This window comes from Aethalodelphis obliquidens, unplaced genomic scaffold, assembly GCF_003676395.1.
Source record: "Aethalodelphis obliquidens isolate GAN/ISIS:26980383/991018 unplaced genomic scaffold, ASM367639v1 scaffold48, whole genome shotgun sequence".
In the NCBI taxonomy this organism is placed as follows: Eukaryota; Metazoa; Chordata; class Mammalia; order Artiodactyla; family Delphinidae; genus Aethalodelphis; species Aethalodelphis obliquidens.
Genome location: NW_020837992.1, coordinates 2,817,639 through 2,830,853, shown reverse-complemented (window position 1 = coordinate 2,830,853; position 13,215 = coordinate 2,817,639). Strand labels below are relative to the sequence as shown.

At 46.6% G+C, this 13,215-nt stretch overlaps 1 protein-coding gene across 6 annotated transcripts in view; it reads left to right on the top strand.

Moving 5' to 3' along the window:
- The window catches only part of RAB7B (RAB7B, member RAS oncogene family), a 58,780-nt gene that overhangs the window by 23,752 nt on the left and 21,813 nt on the right, over nucleotides 1-13,215 (top strand). For 4 of the 6 annotated variants that reach the window (XM_027082796.1, XM_027082794.1, XM_027082795.1 and 1 more), the window contains one exon: nucleotides 12,715-12,789. The exons of 1 other annotated variant lie outside the window; for it this stretch is intronic. In XM_027082796.1, coding sequence (XP_026938597.1) covers nucleotides 12,715-12,789 — 75 coding nt within the window. Of the gene's footprint in view, nucleotides 1-1,228; nucleotides 3,365-12,714; nucleotides 12,790-13,215 lie in introns of those variants that run through there. One more of the 6 variants, XM_027082799.1, reaches the window with a different exon arrangement.

The window sequence follows — 13,215 nt, the reverse complement described above, 5'->3', positions numbered from 1 at the left end:
GGCAGGTCTGACACAGCCTCCTGGGGTCCAGAGTCACCGGCACTAAGGGTTTGGTTGACATTCGCCAGCTGGGCACCATAGCCGGAGCCCAGGAGCCACGGAGGAGAAAAAAATCAGTGAAGGCACAACCGCTTTTCTGGAAATTGTCCCCTCAGAGGGGCACTTGAGACAGACAGCCCCACAGGGGGCTCTGTCCAGCTCAGGTCCGCACCAGCGTGTCCACTTACCCACTTACCCTCACACACACACCACCGGCTGTGGGGAGAACATGAATGCTGGGAGCTCGGAGACTGGGGGGAGGCTTGGCCAAGGAAAGAGATGTGATCCCTGGAAGAAGAGACCCTTCAGTGTGTAGAACCCATCTCCTTGAGGAAGGACGCCCTCACCCTTGAACCAAGCTGGGTGGGTCATAGGTGAGGAGTGGCCAGCTGCGTGGGGAGAGGCTTGTTAGACTGAGAAGGGGCTTTCTCTGGACCTCGTTGGGACAGGAGACTTTGGGAGGGTGGGCAAGGAAGCAAAAAGCCCCGGTAGAAACATTGAGTCTATTTTAGGGAGGGATCCCTGGACATGGGAAGTTCAGAGGATGGTGGGAGGTTGAGAAGTGGGCACGGTAAGAGAAGGTTGGGGTGTGGGGACGTTTGCAGGGAGAGGTTTCCTGCAGAAATGAGGAGTGGGCCGTCATCATCTCTGCCTGAGGGCAAAAGTCACCTCAGTTGTCCCCTCTGGAGAATGGCAAGTTACGGGACCTGATTGGAGGTCAGGAGACCTGGGCCTCTAATGCAGCCGCCCACCTGCTCTGGGCTCCTGGGAAGGAGCTGGAGGAGGAGGTGAGGAAGGAGGGGGCGGGGAAGACTTCCTCCCCCCCGGGCCTCAGTTTCCCAACTGCACAAGGTGGGGGAACAGAAAGCCAGACCACCATCGGCCATTAAGAAATAGAGGGCAGTGCTTCCCTGGTGGCACAGTGGTTGAGAGTCCGCCTGCCGATGCAGGGGACATGGGTGCGTGCCCCGGTCCGGGAAGATCCCACATGCCGCGGAGCGGCTGGGCCCGTGAGCCATGGCCGCTGAGCCTGCGCGTCCGGAGCCTGTGCTCCACAATGGGAGAGGCCACAACAGTGAGAGGCCCGCATACCGCCAAAAAAAAAAAAAAAAAAGAAAGAAAGAAATAGAGGGCAGGTGGAGCTCTGCCTGCCGGGATGCGAACGCTGACTCCTCTTTTCCTTCTCCAGTATCGAAGCGTCTTGGAGAATTACCTCACAGACTCCATCAAGCTCTCACCAGAAGACCAGTCCAAGAGCAGTTGCTGCTGACTTTCCAGACTCCCGCTCTGCACACCCAGGGACAGAGCACGCGCAGGGCCTGGTCATCCTGGGTCCCCACCAGCCCCACTGCCCGCCCAAGCTCAGATGGCAGTCCAGCCTCTGCGGCCAGAGCCCTGAATCCCTCGCATCTGCACTGGACCCAGAACCAGAGGGCGGCCCTGCCTCAGGCTGAGTGTAGAGAGGCCGGGGCTGGGCCCTTGAGCCTGGATGAAACTCCGGATGTCACAGCCAAACCCCAGAAGAGTCACGATTCCCTCGCGGACTCCAGCTTTCTTGCCACACTCCCTTCCCAGCCACACCCCTGCTCTAGAACGCTCATCTCTGCAGACAGGCCGCTCTCTCTGCAGTCCTGTTATATTCTCCTATGGACTGGCCTTCCTCAGCCCATCCACCACCACCCCCAAGAGCCACAGCACAGCTTTGGACAAGGGTGCAGCTCAGGCTCCCTCGTAACCGGGGCCAGGGAGTGAGGGTCTACCTCAACCCCTGGCAGCAGCTGTCAGGCCTGGGACACCCCCTGTTTGTCCCCTCCAGAATGCAGGACTGAGGGAGTGCAGGAAAAACCCACCGGGGACTGGTGCATTTCTCCCTGCTGGTGCTCAGGCAACTCCCATAACTCTCTTTGAGCTTCAACTTATTCATCTGTCAAATGGGAGTTGCATGTGCCCTGCCCACGTCAGTGTGGTTTTGAAGACCAGAACCTCTGCTTGAATCTCAGTTGCTCTTGTTGCGATACATTTACTATTCTTTCAACAAGTATTTTTGAGTATCTACTATGTACGATGCATTGAGGTCCAGTGACAAATGTAACCAACCTTGCTCTCCTGGATCCGACATTCTGGCGAGGGAGAGAGGCAGTAAACACAGAATGTAAACAGGTATTTTCAAATAGCAGGTAAGTGCTTGAACAAAGTGAAACACGGTAATGGGATAGAGAGGGACAGGGGGTGGGGTTGGGTGCTGTTTGAGACAAAGTAGTCCATGAAGGCTTCCCTGGGGAGGCGACATTGACTCAAAGGCTAGAGAATGAGAAAGGGGCTGCCACCTGAACTCGACAAAGAACATTCTGAGGAGAGGTTGCAGCAAGGGCCAAGGCCCCAGGTCGAGGACAAACTTGCGTTCCAGGAACAGTGAAAAGATTAATTTACCTGAGGACTCAAAGCTGCTGTCCCAGAGAAAAGCAAAGGGGACCCCGCCCTCTGGATGACTCCTTGAGTCTCTGTCAACTGGCCAACAGAGGGCAGCAGTGATCCTTTCCTTCCAGCAGAGCAGAAAGCGGAAGCTCCACAGGCCCATGAAGAGCTGCAGTTTTCCTGTGTAGATGCTCACAGCTTCTTCTCGGGCTCTGGGCATTTTCAACCCTTCGAGATTTGTGGGGCAGGAAAATCCCAGTTTCTTAAGCCTACAGAGAGACGAGCAAAAACTGCAGCATCAGTGATTCAGGCAAGAAATCTGCATCAGTGACAAATACTAGAAGAGGGGCCTGGAAAGCCCATGGAGTCTCTGTCCCTGCAATCTCTACAGCCATAATCTTCTTTTTCTTCTGGCGATAAACAACACAGATAGAGCCCAACCTGAAGGGAATAGGCAAGATGACCCCGCAGGGTCTCCCATGACCACATCCATGCCCACCACAGAAGTCTCCTGTCTACACAGAAGTATTCTTCCCTGAGCTCCCAGCAGAGCTGGGGATGTTAGCCTATGACTTCCAAGTGTCATCTGACACTGAAGATATGAGGTGGGAGTCAGTAAGAAAGTCTGGGGAACCCCTTCTCCCCACCCAGCTGTGAAGTAAGAATTGCTTGTCCTGGGCAGCGGCATGGACCTGACATAGGAGCAGGTGGCCTGGAGCACACTTTTGTCTCTGTGTCCTTCATGGGGGTGGCACCCTGCACATCACACAGGCTCTCCTGGGAGTCGGTCGGACTGTGGATTGGACGTGTGGTGCGTGGGTGTGTATGCAGCAGCCCGTGCGCTGCAATGGACGTAGGAACCATTCTAAACGTGCACAACAAATAACAAGTGTGTCTTTCTTCGTTTTAATCTTTTGTGGTATTTAGTTTTTAAAGTTTTTTTTTTCAATATCCCCATAGTTCAAAATTCAAAAGATAATAAAAGGGAAGACAGAGACAACAAAGAGTATAATAGGAACAGTGATGTAATTGGCAGGGCCCAAAATGAAAATGCCCCACCCCTTGGCCAAAAATCACGAGGAGTTCCGAGACGGTGACACTGGATCATTAAACCAAGCGTGGGGTCCTTCTGAGCGCAGGGGGCACACACCCAGGAAACTGCGCCTGAGTAAGCACTATGTTTTCAGTGCCCTCCAGAATGACAGAGCCCTGGCCAGGCCCCCCTGGGCCGCTTGGAGATAAAAGGTTCTGTCTTTGCAAAAGCCACGTGCCCCAAACCACGCATTCTGAATCTTCCCCAGAGTCAGGAGCCAGGACTGAATGTTCACATGCGGGGTGGAGAGTGGGGACCTGAGGCCCACAGCATCCCTCCTATCAAGACTAGGGGACATGCTAGTGACCAATCTCCAGGGCAAATGGAACTGAGCCAAAACACTGTGGGCCGCTCCACACCCCTCCCCCACTCCTGAGTCTGAGACTGACCCTCGGTTCCCAGCCAGTAGGGGCAGGTATTCGCAGAAAGAGGCAGGATGTGGGGCTGCAACTCCCGGCCAAAGGGAGCCCACTAGAGCCTGGCGGGGGCAGAGGGGGCGGGGGCAGCCTGTCCCAGGGCCCTGTCCTCAGCATTCTTTCAGAGAAGAGGACCTAGATTAACAAGACTGCTCCAACCAGGCTGCTCCTCTACCCACTACAGCCCTCCTCCGAGGGGCAGCTCCAGGCTGCTAGTGAATAATCAAGAGAATCCAGGCCAGGGCTCTGGGCAGCACAGGCCCATGGTGCTTGGAGAAAAACAAACCCAGATCTTCTCGCCAAATAAACCTGGCCGGGCCCTACTGGGCGCCATAGTGCCCAAGGGGATTTGGGGAAATGCTGTTTCTGCATTTGCTCTTTGCTCAGCAGAGGCTCCCACTGCAACAGCCACAGGCAGATGCCGCAGTCAGGCCCATGGCAGGTGCCCACAATGGGGTCTTTTTCCCAGGAGCACACAGTCCAATGGCAGCCTCAAAGCAGCCACGCTGGCAGCAACACCAAAACTAGCTGCCTCGCACAGCAGACACAGCTGCGACAGTGGACCTGCGTGAGGCCAGTCCTGCTGCGTGCGCACCTGGAGGCTCCCTCTGCAGTGTGTGCTGGCAAGGCAGGAAGTTTAGTTCCAGTAGAGGGCAGCGGCCTGTACCAGGACACTCTGTGCATGCCTGCTGGGGGCGTGGGGGGAGCAAGGGCTTAGAAGATCAGACAGTAGTTTTCCCTTGCTGAAGTACAGAAAAATTGTAACTAAGCTCATAGGCTTGGAGGGGAGCAAACAAAAAACCAGGTGAAGGGGTGCTGGCAGTGAGGGGACAGAAACACTGCCAAGAGCCCTCCTCATACCAGTGAATCCTCCACAACAGCCCACAGAGGAGGGCATTGGCCTCATTTTTCAGGTGAGGAGACTGAGGCTTCCTCTCCCGCCACTCACATCCCACCATGTCCTGTCAACACCTCCTCGTCCTTGTCTTGAATTCATTTCCTTCTCCCCTCATCCTCTGCTCCAATGGGTCCAACCGATCACAAGCCTTGCCTAGACCACACTTCCTTCCCCTTGAGCCCCCTGCCTGCCCTCTTGTCCCTTTCCTAACCACTCCACGTGGCAGCCATCGCAGTGGCCTCCACAGGACAAGTGCCACTTGTGACCTACAAGGGCCCACCGCCGCCAGCCACTGCCTGCTTGTCAGGGCTCAGCTCTGGCCACAGTCTCTCTCGATGCTGCAAAGGGAGGACTTTCTCTCAGTCCCCAGGGTTGCCTCTCACCTCCCCGCCCCGCCTGGCAGGGGACCTCTGTTGGGAACTCTGGCCCCTCTCTGGTCCTTCACCAGGCCAATTCCTCCTTAGCTGTTAGTTACCAGCTAAAGCATCATTTCCTTCAGTAAGGATTCCCTGATACCAAGACCAGGTTAGGGACCCCACCATGTGCCCCCCCAGCCCCCCTTATCACAGTGCCAGAACAGTAGCTCCACTAGGATGGAAGTGCCACGGGGCAGGGATTTTCATTTGTTTTATTCACCACCGTCTGCCTCATGCCCAGAGCAATGCCTGACAAGGGTTGGGACTGGAGAAATATTTTTGGAAGGAAGAGCTCCTGCAGTATTTTATCATAATTGTTTGTCTGTTTGCCCTTAGACTGTAGTGTCCCTGAGGGCAGGGCTTGTTTTTTTTTTAAATTAACTTCTATTGAAGTGGGCCTGTTTCGATTAATCATTTTAACCCCAGCACTCAGCATAGAGACTGGTGCATAGTGGATGATAAATAAATACTGTGGAATAGAATAGAATGCTGCATAGGTATTTTTTTAATAACAATAAAATGTTCTATGTAATGACATGAAATAGATAGCTGAGATTCATTGTTATGTGAAAAGGCAATGGCAGAATCATGGGAATAATATGCTATCTCTTCCATAACAGGAGGCTTAAATAAGATTTTATGTTCATCTTTGCCTGTACATAAAGAAAACTCTGGAAGGATGCATGGAAAATGGATAAAAGCAATTACCTTTCAGAGGGGGACTGGGCAAGTGGGAGTCGAGAGTGAGAGCAAGACTCTTCCTTGTATAATTTTATACTTTGAACTTTGAACTCTTTGAATTATTACATAATCAATAATTTAAAAGAAGGAAAATTAATATTGGTGGAAAAAAGTACAAGCAGGAAAAGAAGCAAAACTCCAACCAGGACCTAGCTGCCTCCAGTCAGTCCATCCTATGGCCTTGAATCCAAGGCTGACAAACTTGGATTCTGCCACCAGAGGGTACACGACTAAGAAATGCTCCAAGCTCACATGCTCTGGCCAAGATGCCAAGTCCCCTGGGATGTGGTGAGATCATCTCAAGTTCTCTTGGTTCTGGTGTGTCCTATCGGAGGATCCTGTCTCCTGCGATGTTAACTAGTAACTGAGCGATCATTTCCAACATCAGAAGCTCAGTTCTGGAGATAAACTATCTAGTCTGTGCACTCCTTTGTGAATTACCACACTTAGAGGTAGGAATTTCCCAAGGTTAATCTCAGGGCTTACCAGTTTGTCAACACCCTGGAACCCCCTTTCCTAAACCCAGCACTGACCCCTGGAAAGACACTACTCTAGCTTATAGGCTCCAAAGTAAACTGGTACAACAATTTTTTTTTGGATATATTGAGTAAGGCACCACATACAGGCCCCCCAAACCTGCAATTCCACCCTGCACATGCACATGCACAACCCTTGCTGGTGCACCAGAGGTCATGATCAAGAAATTTCTCCCACAGTCAACATAATACTAAACAGTAAAAAGCTGAAAGCCTTCCTGCTAAATTCTGGAACAAGATAATGTTGCTCACTCTTGCCACTTCTATTCAACACAATATTTGAAGTCCTAGCCACAGCAATCAGACAAGAAAAAGAAATAAAAGATATCCAAATCAGAAGGAAGAGGTAAAATTTTCATTATATGCAGATGACATGATACTCTATATAGAAAACCCTAAAGACTCCACACAAAAAACTATTAAAACTGATAAATGAATTCAGCAAGGTAGCAGGATATAAGATTAATATACAGAAATTTGTGGCATTTCTTTACACTAGCAATGAAATATCAGAAAAAGAAAGTAAAAAAAAAAAAAAGATACTGTTTAAAATTGTATAAAAAAAAAATTCCTAGGAATAAGTCTAACCAAGGAGGTGAAAGACTTATATGCTGAACTATATATAAAACATTGATAAAGGAAATCAACAAAGATTCAGTGAAATGGGAAGAGTGTATCCCATGCTCTTGGGTTGGAAGAATTAATATAGTTTAAATGACTATACTACCCAAAGCAATCTACAGATTTAATGTGATCCCTATCGATGTATCCATGACAATTTCCCCAGAACTAGAACAAATAATTCTCAAACTTATATGGAACCACAAAAGACCCAGAATTGCCAAAGCAATCCTGAGGAAAAAGAACAAAGCTGGAGGCATAACCCTCCCAGACTTCAGACAATACTACAAAGTTACAGTAATCAAAACAGCGTGGTATTGGCACAAAAACACATATAGATCAATGGAACAGAATAGGGAGCCTGGAAATAAACCCACACACCTATGATCAACTAATCTTTGACAAAGGAGGCAAGAATATACAATGGAGAAAAGACAGTCTCTTCAGCAAGTGGTGCTGGGAAAGATGGACAGCCACATGTAAATCAATGAAGTTACAAAACTCCCTCACACCATACACAAAAATAAACTCAAAATGGCTTAAAGACTTAAATATAAGACACGACACTATAAAGCTCCTAGGAGAGAACATAGGCAAACATTCTCTGACATAAATCATAGCAATATTTTCTTAGTCAGTCTCCCAAGGCAAAAGACATAAAAGCAAAACTAAACAAATGGGACCTAATCAAACTTATAAGCTTTTGCACAGCAAAGGAAACCATAAACAAAATGAAAAGGCAACCTGTGGAATGGGAGAAAATATTTGCAAATGAAGAGACAAGAAGGCTTAATTTCCAAAATATACAAACAGTTCATACAGCTCAATATCAAAAAAACAAATGACCCAATCACAAAATGGGCAGAAGACCTAAATGGACATTTCTCCAAAGAGGACATAACATAACATATGGCCAACAGGCACATAAAATATCCTCAACATCGCTAATTATCAGAGAAATGCAAATCAAAACTACAATGAGGTATCACCTCACTCCAGTCAGAATGACCATGATTAAGAAGTCTACAAATAATAAATGCTGGGGAGGGTGTGGAGAAAAAGGAACCCTCTTACATTGTTGGTGGGAATGTAAATTGGTGCAGCCGTTATGGAGAACAGTATGGAGGATCCTTAAAAAACTAGAAATAGAGTTACCATATGATCCAGCAATCCCACTCCTGGGCATATATCCTGTAAAAAACATAATTGGAAAAGATACATGCACCCCAAAGTTCGTAACAGCACTATTTACAATAGCCAAGACATGGAAGCAACCTAAGTGTCCATCAACAGATGAATGGATAAAGAAGATGTGGTATATATATATATATATATACAATGGAATATTACTCAGCCATTAAAAAAAGAGTGAAATAATGCCAACTGCAGCAACATGGATGGACTAGAGATTATCATACTAAGTGAAGTAAGTCAGACAGAGAAAAACAAATACTATATGATATCACTTGTATGTGGAATCTAAAAAATAGTACAAGAGAACTTAATTACAAAACAGAAACAGACTCACAGACATAGAAAACAAACTTATGGTTACCAAAGATGGAAGGGGAGGGGGAGGGATAAATTAATATGGGATTAACAGATACATATCACTATATATAAAATAGATAAACAACAAGGGTTTACTGTATAGCACAGAGAACTACATTCAATATCCTGTAATAACCTATAATGGAAAAGAATAATATATATATAGATAGATAGAGAGATATAGATATATACATACACATATATAACCAAATCACTTTGCTGTACAGCTGAAACTAACACAATATTGTAAATCAACTATACGTCAACTTATTTTTTTTAATATTTATTTATTCATTTTGTTTTTGTCTGCATCGGGTCTTAGTTGCAGCACGTGGGATCTTTCGTTGTGGAGTGCAGGCTTCTCTCTAGTTGTGGCGCACAGGCTTCTCTCTAGTTGTGGCACGCAGGCTCAGTAGTTGCAGTGTGCAGGCTCTCCAGTTGTGGCACGCAGGCTCCAGAGAACCTGGGCTCAGTAGTTGCGGTGTGCGGGCTTAGCTGCCCCACGGCATGGGGGATCTTAGTTCTCCAACCAGGGATTGAACCCATGTCCCCTGCATTGGAAGGCGGATTCTTAACCACTGGACCACCAGGGAAGTTCCAACTATATTTCAATTTAAAAAAGAGAATTTTCTTTGTAGTATTGTTTGTAATAGCAAAAAAATTTTTAAAGAAAGAAAGAAACTAGAAATGACCTAGACGTCCTACAGGAAATTGGATAAATAAAATGTGGTATATTCAAACAATGGAATTTCACAGCAGTGGAAATAAATAAAGCCACATATATCAACTGGGTGAATCTTAGAAGTTTATAGAAGATAGCAAGCCATAGAAGACATACTGTAAACCATTTATGTAAAGTTCAAAACTAAACGGTTTATCTTCATACTTATTTATCACAAATGCATGTGGTAAAACAACATAAAGCAACAAAAGGCATGCAAACAACGGACTAATGGACCCCAAATTTAGACAATGGTTACCTTGATTGGGGGTCGAAGTGGGGGGAAGCAGAGGGATGCAATAGGGGCCAGACACACAAGGCACCTGGACGATGCTGGGAATGTTCTATTTCTCCATAGAGTTGTGGAGCCACAGGCAGTCATTTTATTATTACACCTTGCTTCTTAGATGTATGTTACAGGCATTCTTTTTAATGACTCAAGTATTCAAATTTTAAAATTTCAACCACAGCCTGAGCTTTGGCGTCAGGCCCACCTGGGTTTGAATCCTGACCTTCTTTTCTTAGCTGTGTGACCTTGGGCCTGTCACCTGACCTCTCAGAGCTTCCATGGTCTCATCTGTATGTGGGGATAATAATGCTTACCTTGAAGGGTTATGCATGTGCTATGCCTGCTCGTAGTAGATGCTTAATAAATGGTGGTTATTACTGGATCAGGAAGAATTGCAAGGGTGTTGGTTTAAATCTCTTATTTAAATAATAAAGTGAATAAAGACATAGGATTCTGGGATCACCATTGTAGGTTAAGGGCACAATAAATGAGGATGCAATGAATAAACAAGTGAGGGAACAAACAAAAAATCTCATTCATCCTATTTGTACCTCCACATCTTCTCCCCTCAGTGACTTCTGGGACTCAAGTTGCCTGGTTAGCATTGTGGTCACTTAAAACAAAATCCAATTCTCACGCCTACCCAAGGCATCTGAAAGCAGGCAGCTGACAAGCCTAGCCCCAGGAAGATTCTGTCTCCACCCTCCAATCTGGACCAAAGAGAGGACCTTTGGGAAGAACTCACTGCATTCTCCCTATGCCACGCACCTGGCACAGTTCTGGGCCCATAAGAGCTGCTTTTGGGGAGGAGAGGGCTTTGGTCAACAGGGAGCTCCCCAGACGTTTGCAGCCTTGGATCCATCACTCTTGAATCTGTGGGAGATTTCCTTGCCCTTAAAGTCTCAGCAACATTTGTTTTGTATACAATGACAGCCCATGATTGGAAAAAATTAAATGGATTTCCAAATCCTGAAAATGGGAGAGACTGATGTTTTTAGGGCTTCTGAGAATCTCTGCCAGTCTCTGATTTTATTTTGTTTTTTTTCCTGTTTCAGGCTAGATCTAGGGGAGAGAGTTACCTGTGGAATCATGGACAGAATCATTGATTTGAAGTCAGGTTATTTTAACCAAGCTTTTGTGTGGCCTTGAGCCATTGTGCCTAGCCTCAGTTTTCTCCTCTGTAAAATGGGGACAATAATTATTTCTTGAGGACTTCCCTGGTGGTCCAGTGGTTAAGACCCTGTGCTTCCGTTGCAGGGGGCACAGTTTCCCTGGAAAGGGAACTAGGGTCCTGCATGCCGTGCAGCACAGCCAGAAAAATTATTAGATCATTATTTGTTGGTCGTTTCACAGGGAAAGATAGAAAAATGATAGAAAGATAAAATAAAATCATGAATATGTTAGTCATTTGCAAACTATACAGCTCTACATAACATGGTGTAGAGAGAGAATGCTGGATTTGGAGTCAAAATACCTTCGTTGGTTGGTTGTTTTTAAGCTACCAAATATATTTTGAGGCTTATTATGTACCAGGCACTGTTCTGAGCACTTTATGAATGTTAACTCATTTAGTCCTCACAACAATCCTATGAACTAGGTGTTATATTATCATCCCCATTAGACAGATGGGGAAACTGAAGCACAGAGAGGTCAAATCCCTTGTCCAGGTTGCACACTAGTATGTGGCAAAGCTGAGATCTAAACTCAGGCTGTCAGGCTCCAGAAGCTGAGCTCTTAGCCAGCTATTCTGCCTCCTGCTTGAGAGGTTTGAAGCCTACACCTGCCTTTCACTAATTCTTTCTTCTATCTTCCATTCATTCATTCCATACATATTTACTGAGTGACTACTATGTGTCAGGCACTGTTCTAGGAACTAGGGATGGAGCAGTGAGCAAAACAGACTGTTATGGAGCTTGCATTCTAGCCTGGGAGATGGAACATACACAGATAATCACATAAGGTGTCCAGAGGAATGAGTGTAGTGGAAGAAGGTAGAGTGAGTGTCTGAGGCTGTTCAGGCTATTGTAACAGAATACTAGACTAGGTGGCTAATAAACAACAGAAATTTATTTCTCACAGTTCTCGAGGCTGAAAGTCCAAGACCAGGGGGCCAGTATGGTCAGGTTCTGCTAAGGACCCTCTTGTGGGTTGCAGATGGCCACCTTCCTACCGTGTCCTCACAGGGCGGAAGGGACAAGCTTGTTCTCTGGGGTGTCTTCTATAAGGACACTAATCCCATTCATGAAGGCTCCACCCTCATGACCTAATCACCTCCCAAAGGGTCCACCTCCTAATACCATCAACTTGGGGATTAGGATTCAGCATATGAATTTTGGGGGAATACAAATAGCAGGGCAAGGAGATATAGTGTGACCATGGGCCAATGACGTCATCTCTTTGAGCCTCTGATCTCTTATTGTAAAATGGAGCTGCTGAGGCCTTGCCTACTCCAACAGTCTAGGAGCCAATCAAATAAATGACAGAAGTGTACATGGTACATAAACTGTAAAATGCTATTCCAATGCAGGGATTGTGGAATTTGTTGTTATTTCCTCTGTTCCTGTGGTACTTGGTTCATATCTCTGTTTTAGTATGTTCACCATTGTTTCATAGTTGGCCATGCAGGTCACTGTGTCTCTCAATAAACTGAATTTTTGAGGGCAGGAACAGACTCATGTGCAAAGTAAGTATGAAACAAAGATGTAATTATCCATATCAATAATCTCTATTTAATGAGCCCCTACTAGTGCCACACACTTCACCTTCAATATATCTTATCTCTGTTCCCAGAAAGAGGCTCAGAGACTCAGGGAGGTGAGTATCTTGCCCGTGGCCATTCACCAGGGAGTGACAAAACCAGGATGCGAACTTGCATCTCTCTGACTCCAAATCTATGATCTGTCACCAACCCCAGTCTGTCACTGGGTGTTATTATCCATCACACAGCAAATATTTAATGAGCACCTGCAATGTTCTAGGTGCTTTACCATGTGCTGGAGACATGGAGATGGATGAGGCAGGTGAGGTATCTGCCCATATGGAAGACAGAACCGGTAAGTTATCAAATAAGTAAGAGAGGTACAGCTTTGATACTCTGGGAGTCCTATCCAGGTGGGGAGGCAAAAGAGGGCCTGTCTGAGGAGAGGACTGCAGAGCCGAGCCCTGAGCGATGAAAAGGAGGGAGACGCAAGAGGGAAGAGATATGGGAACGTATGTATATGTATAACTGATTCACTTTGTTATAAAGCAGAAGCTAACACACCATTGTAAAGCAATCATACTCCAATAAAGATGTAAAAAAAAAAAAAAAAAAAAGAATCTGGCTTTCAGAAGACCTTGGAGGAAGAGCCAACAAAGAAAAGAAGCTGAGGTGTGAATGAGCTAGGAATGTTCTCCAAGCTGTAGGGCAGCCAGGGGCCTGAAGAGTCATGAGAAAGGGGACAGTGGTAAGAGGTGAAGTAAGAAAGGAAGGCAGGATC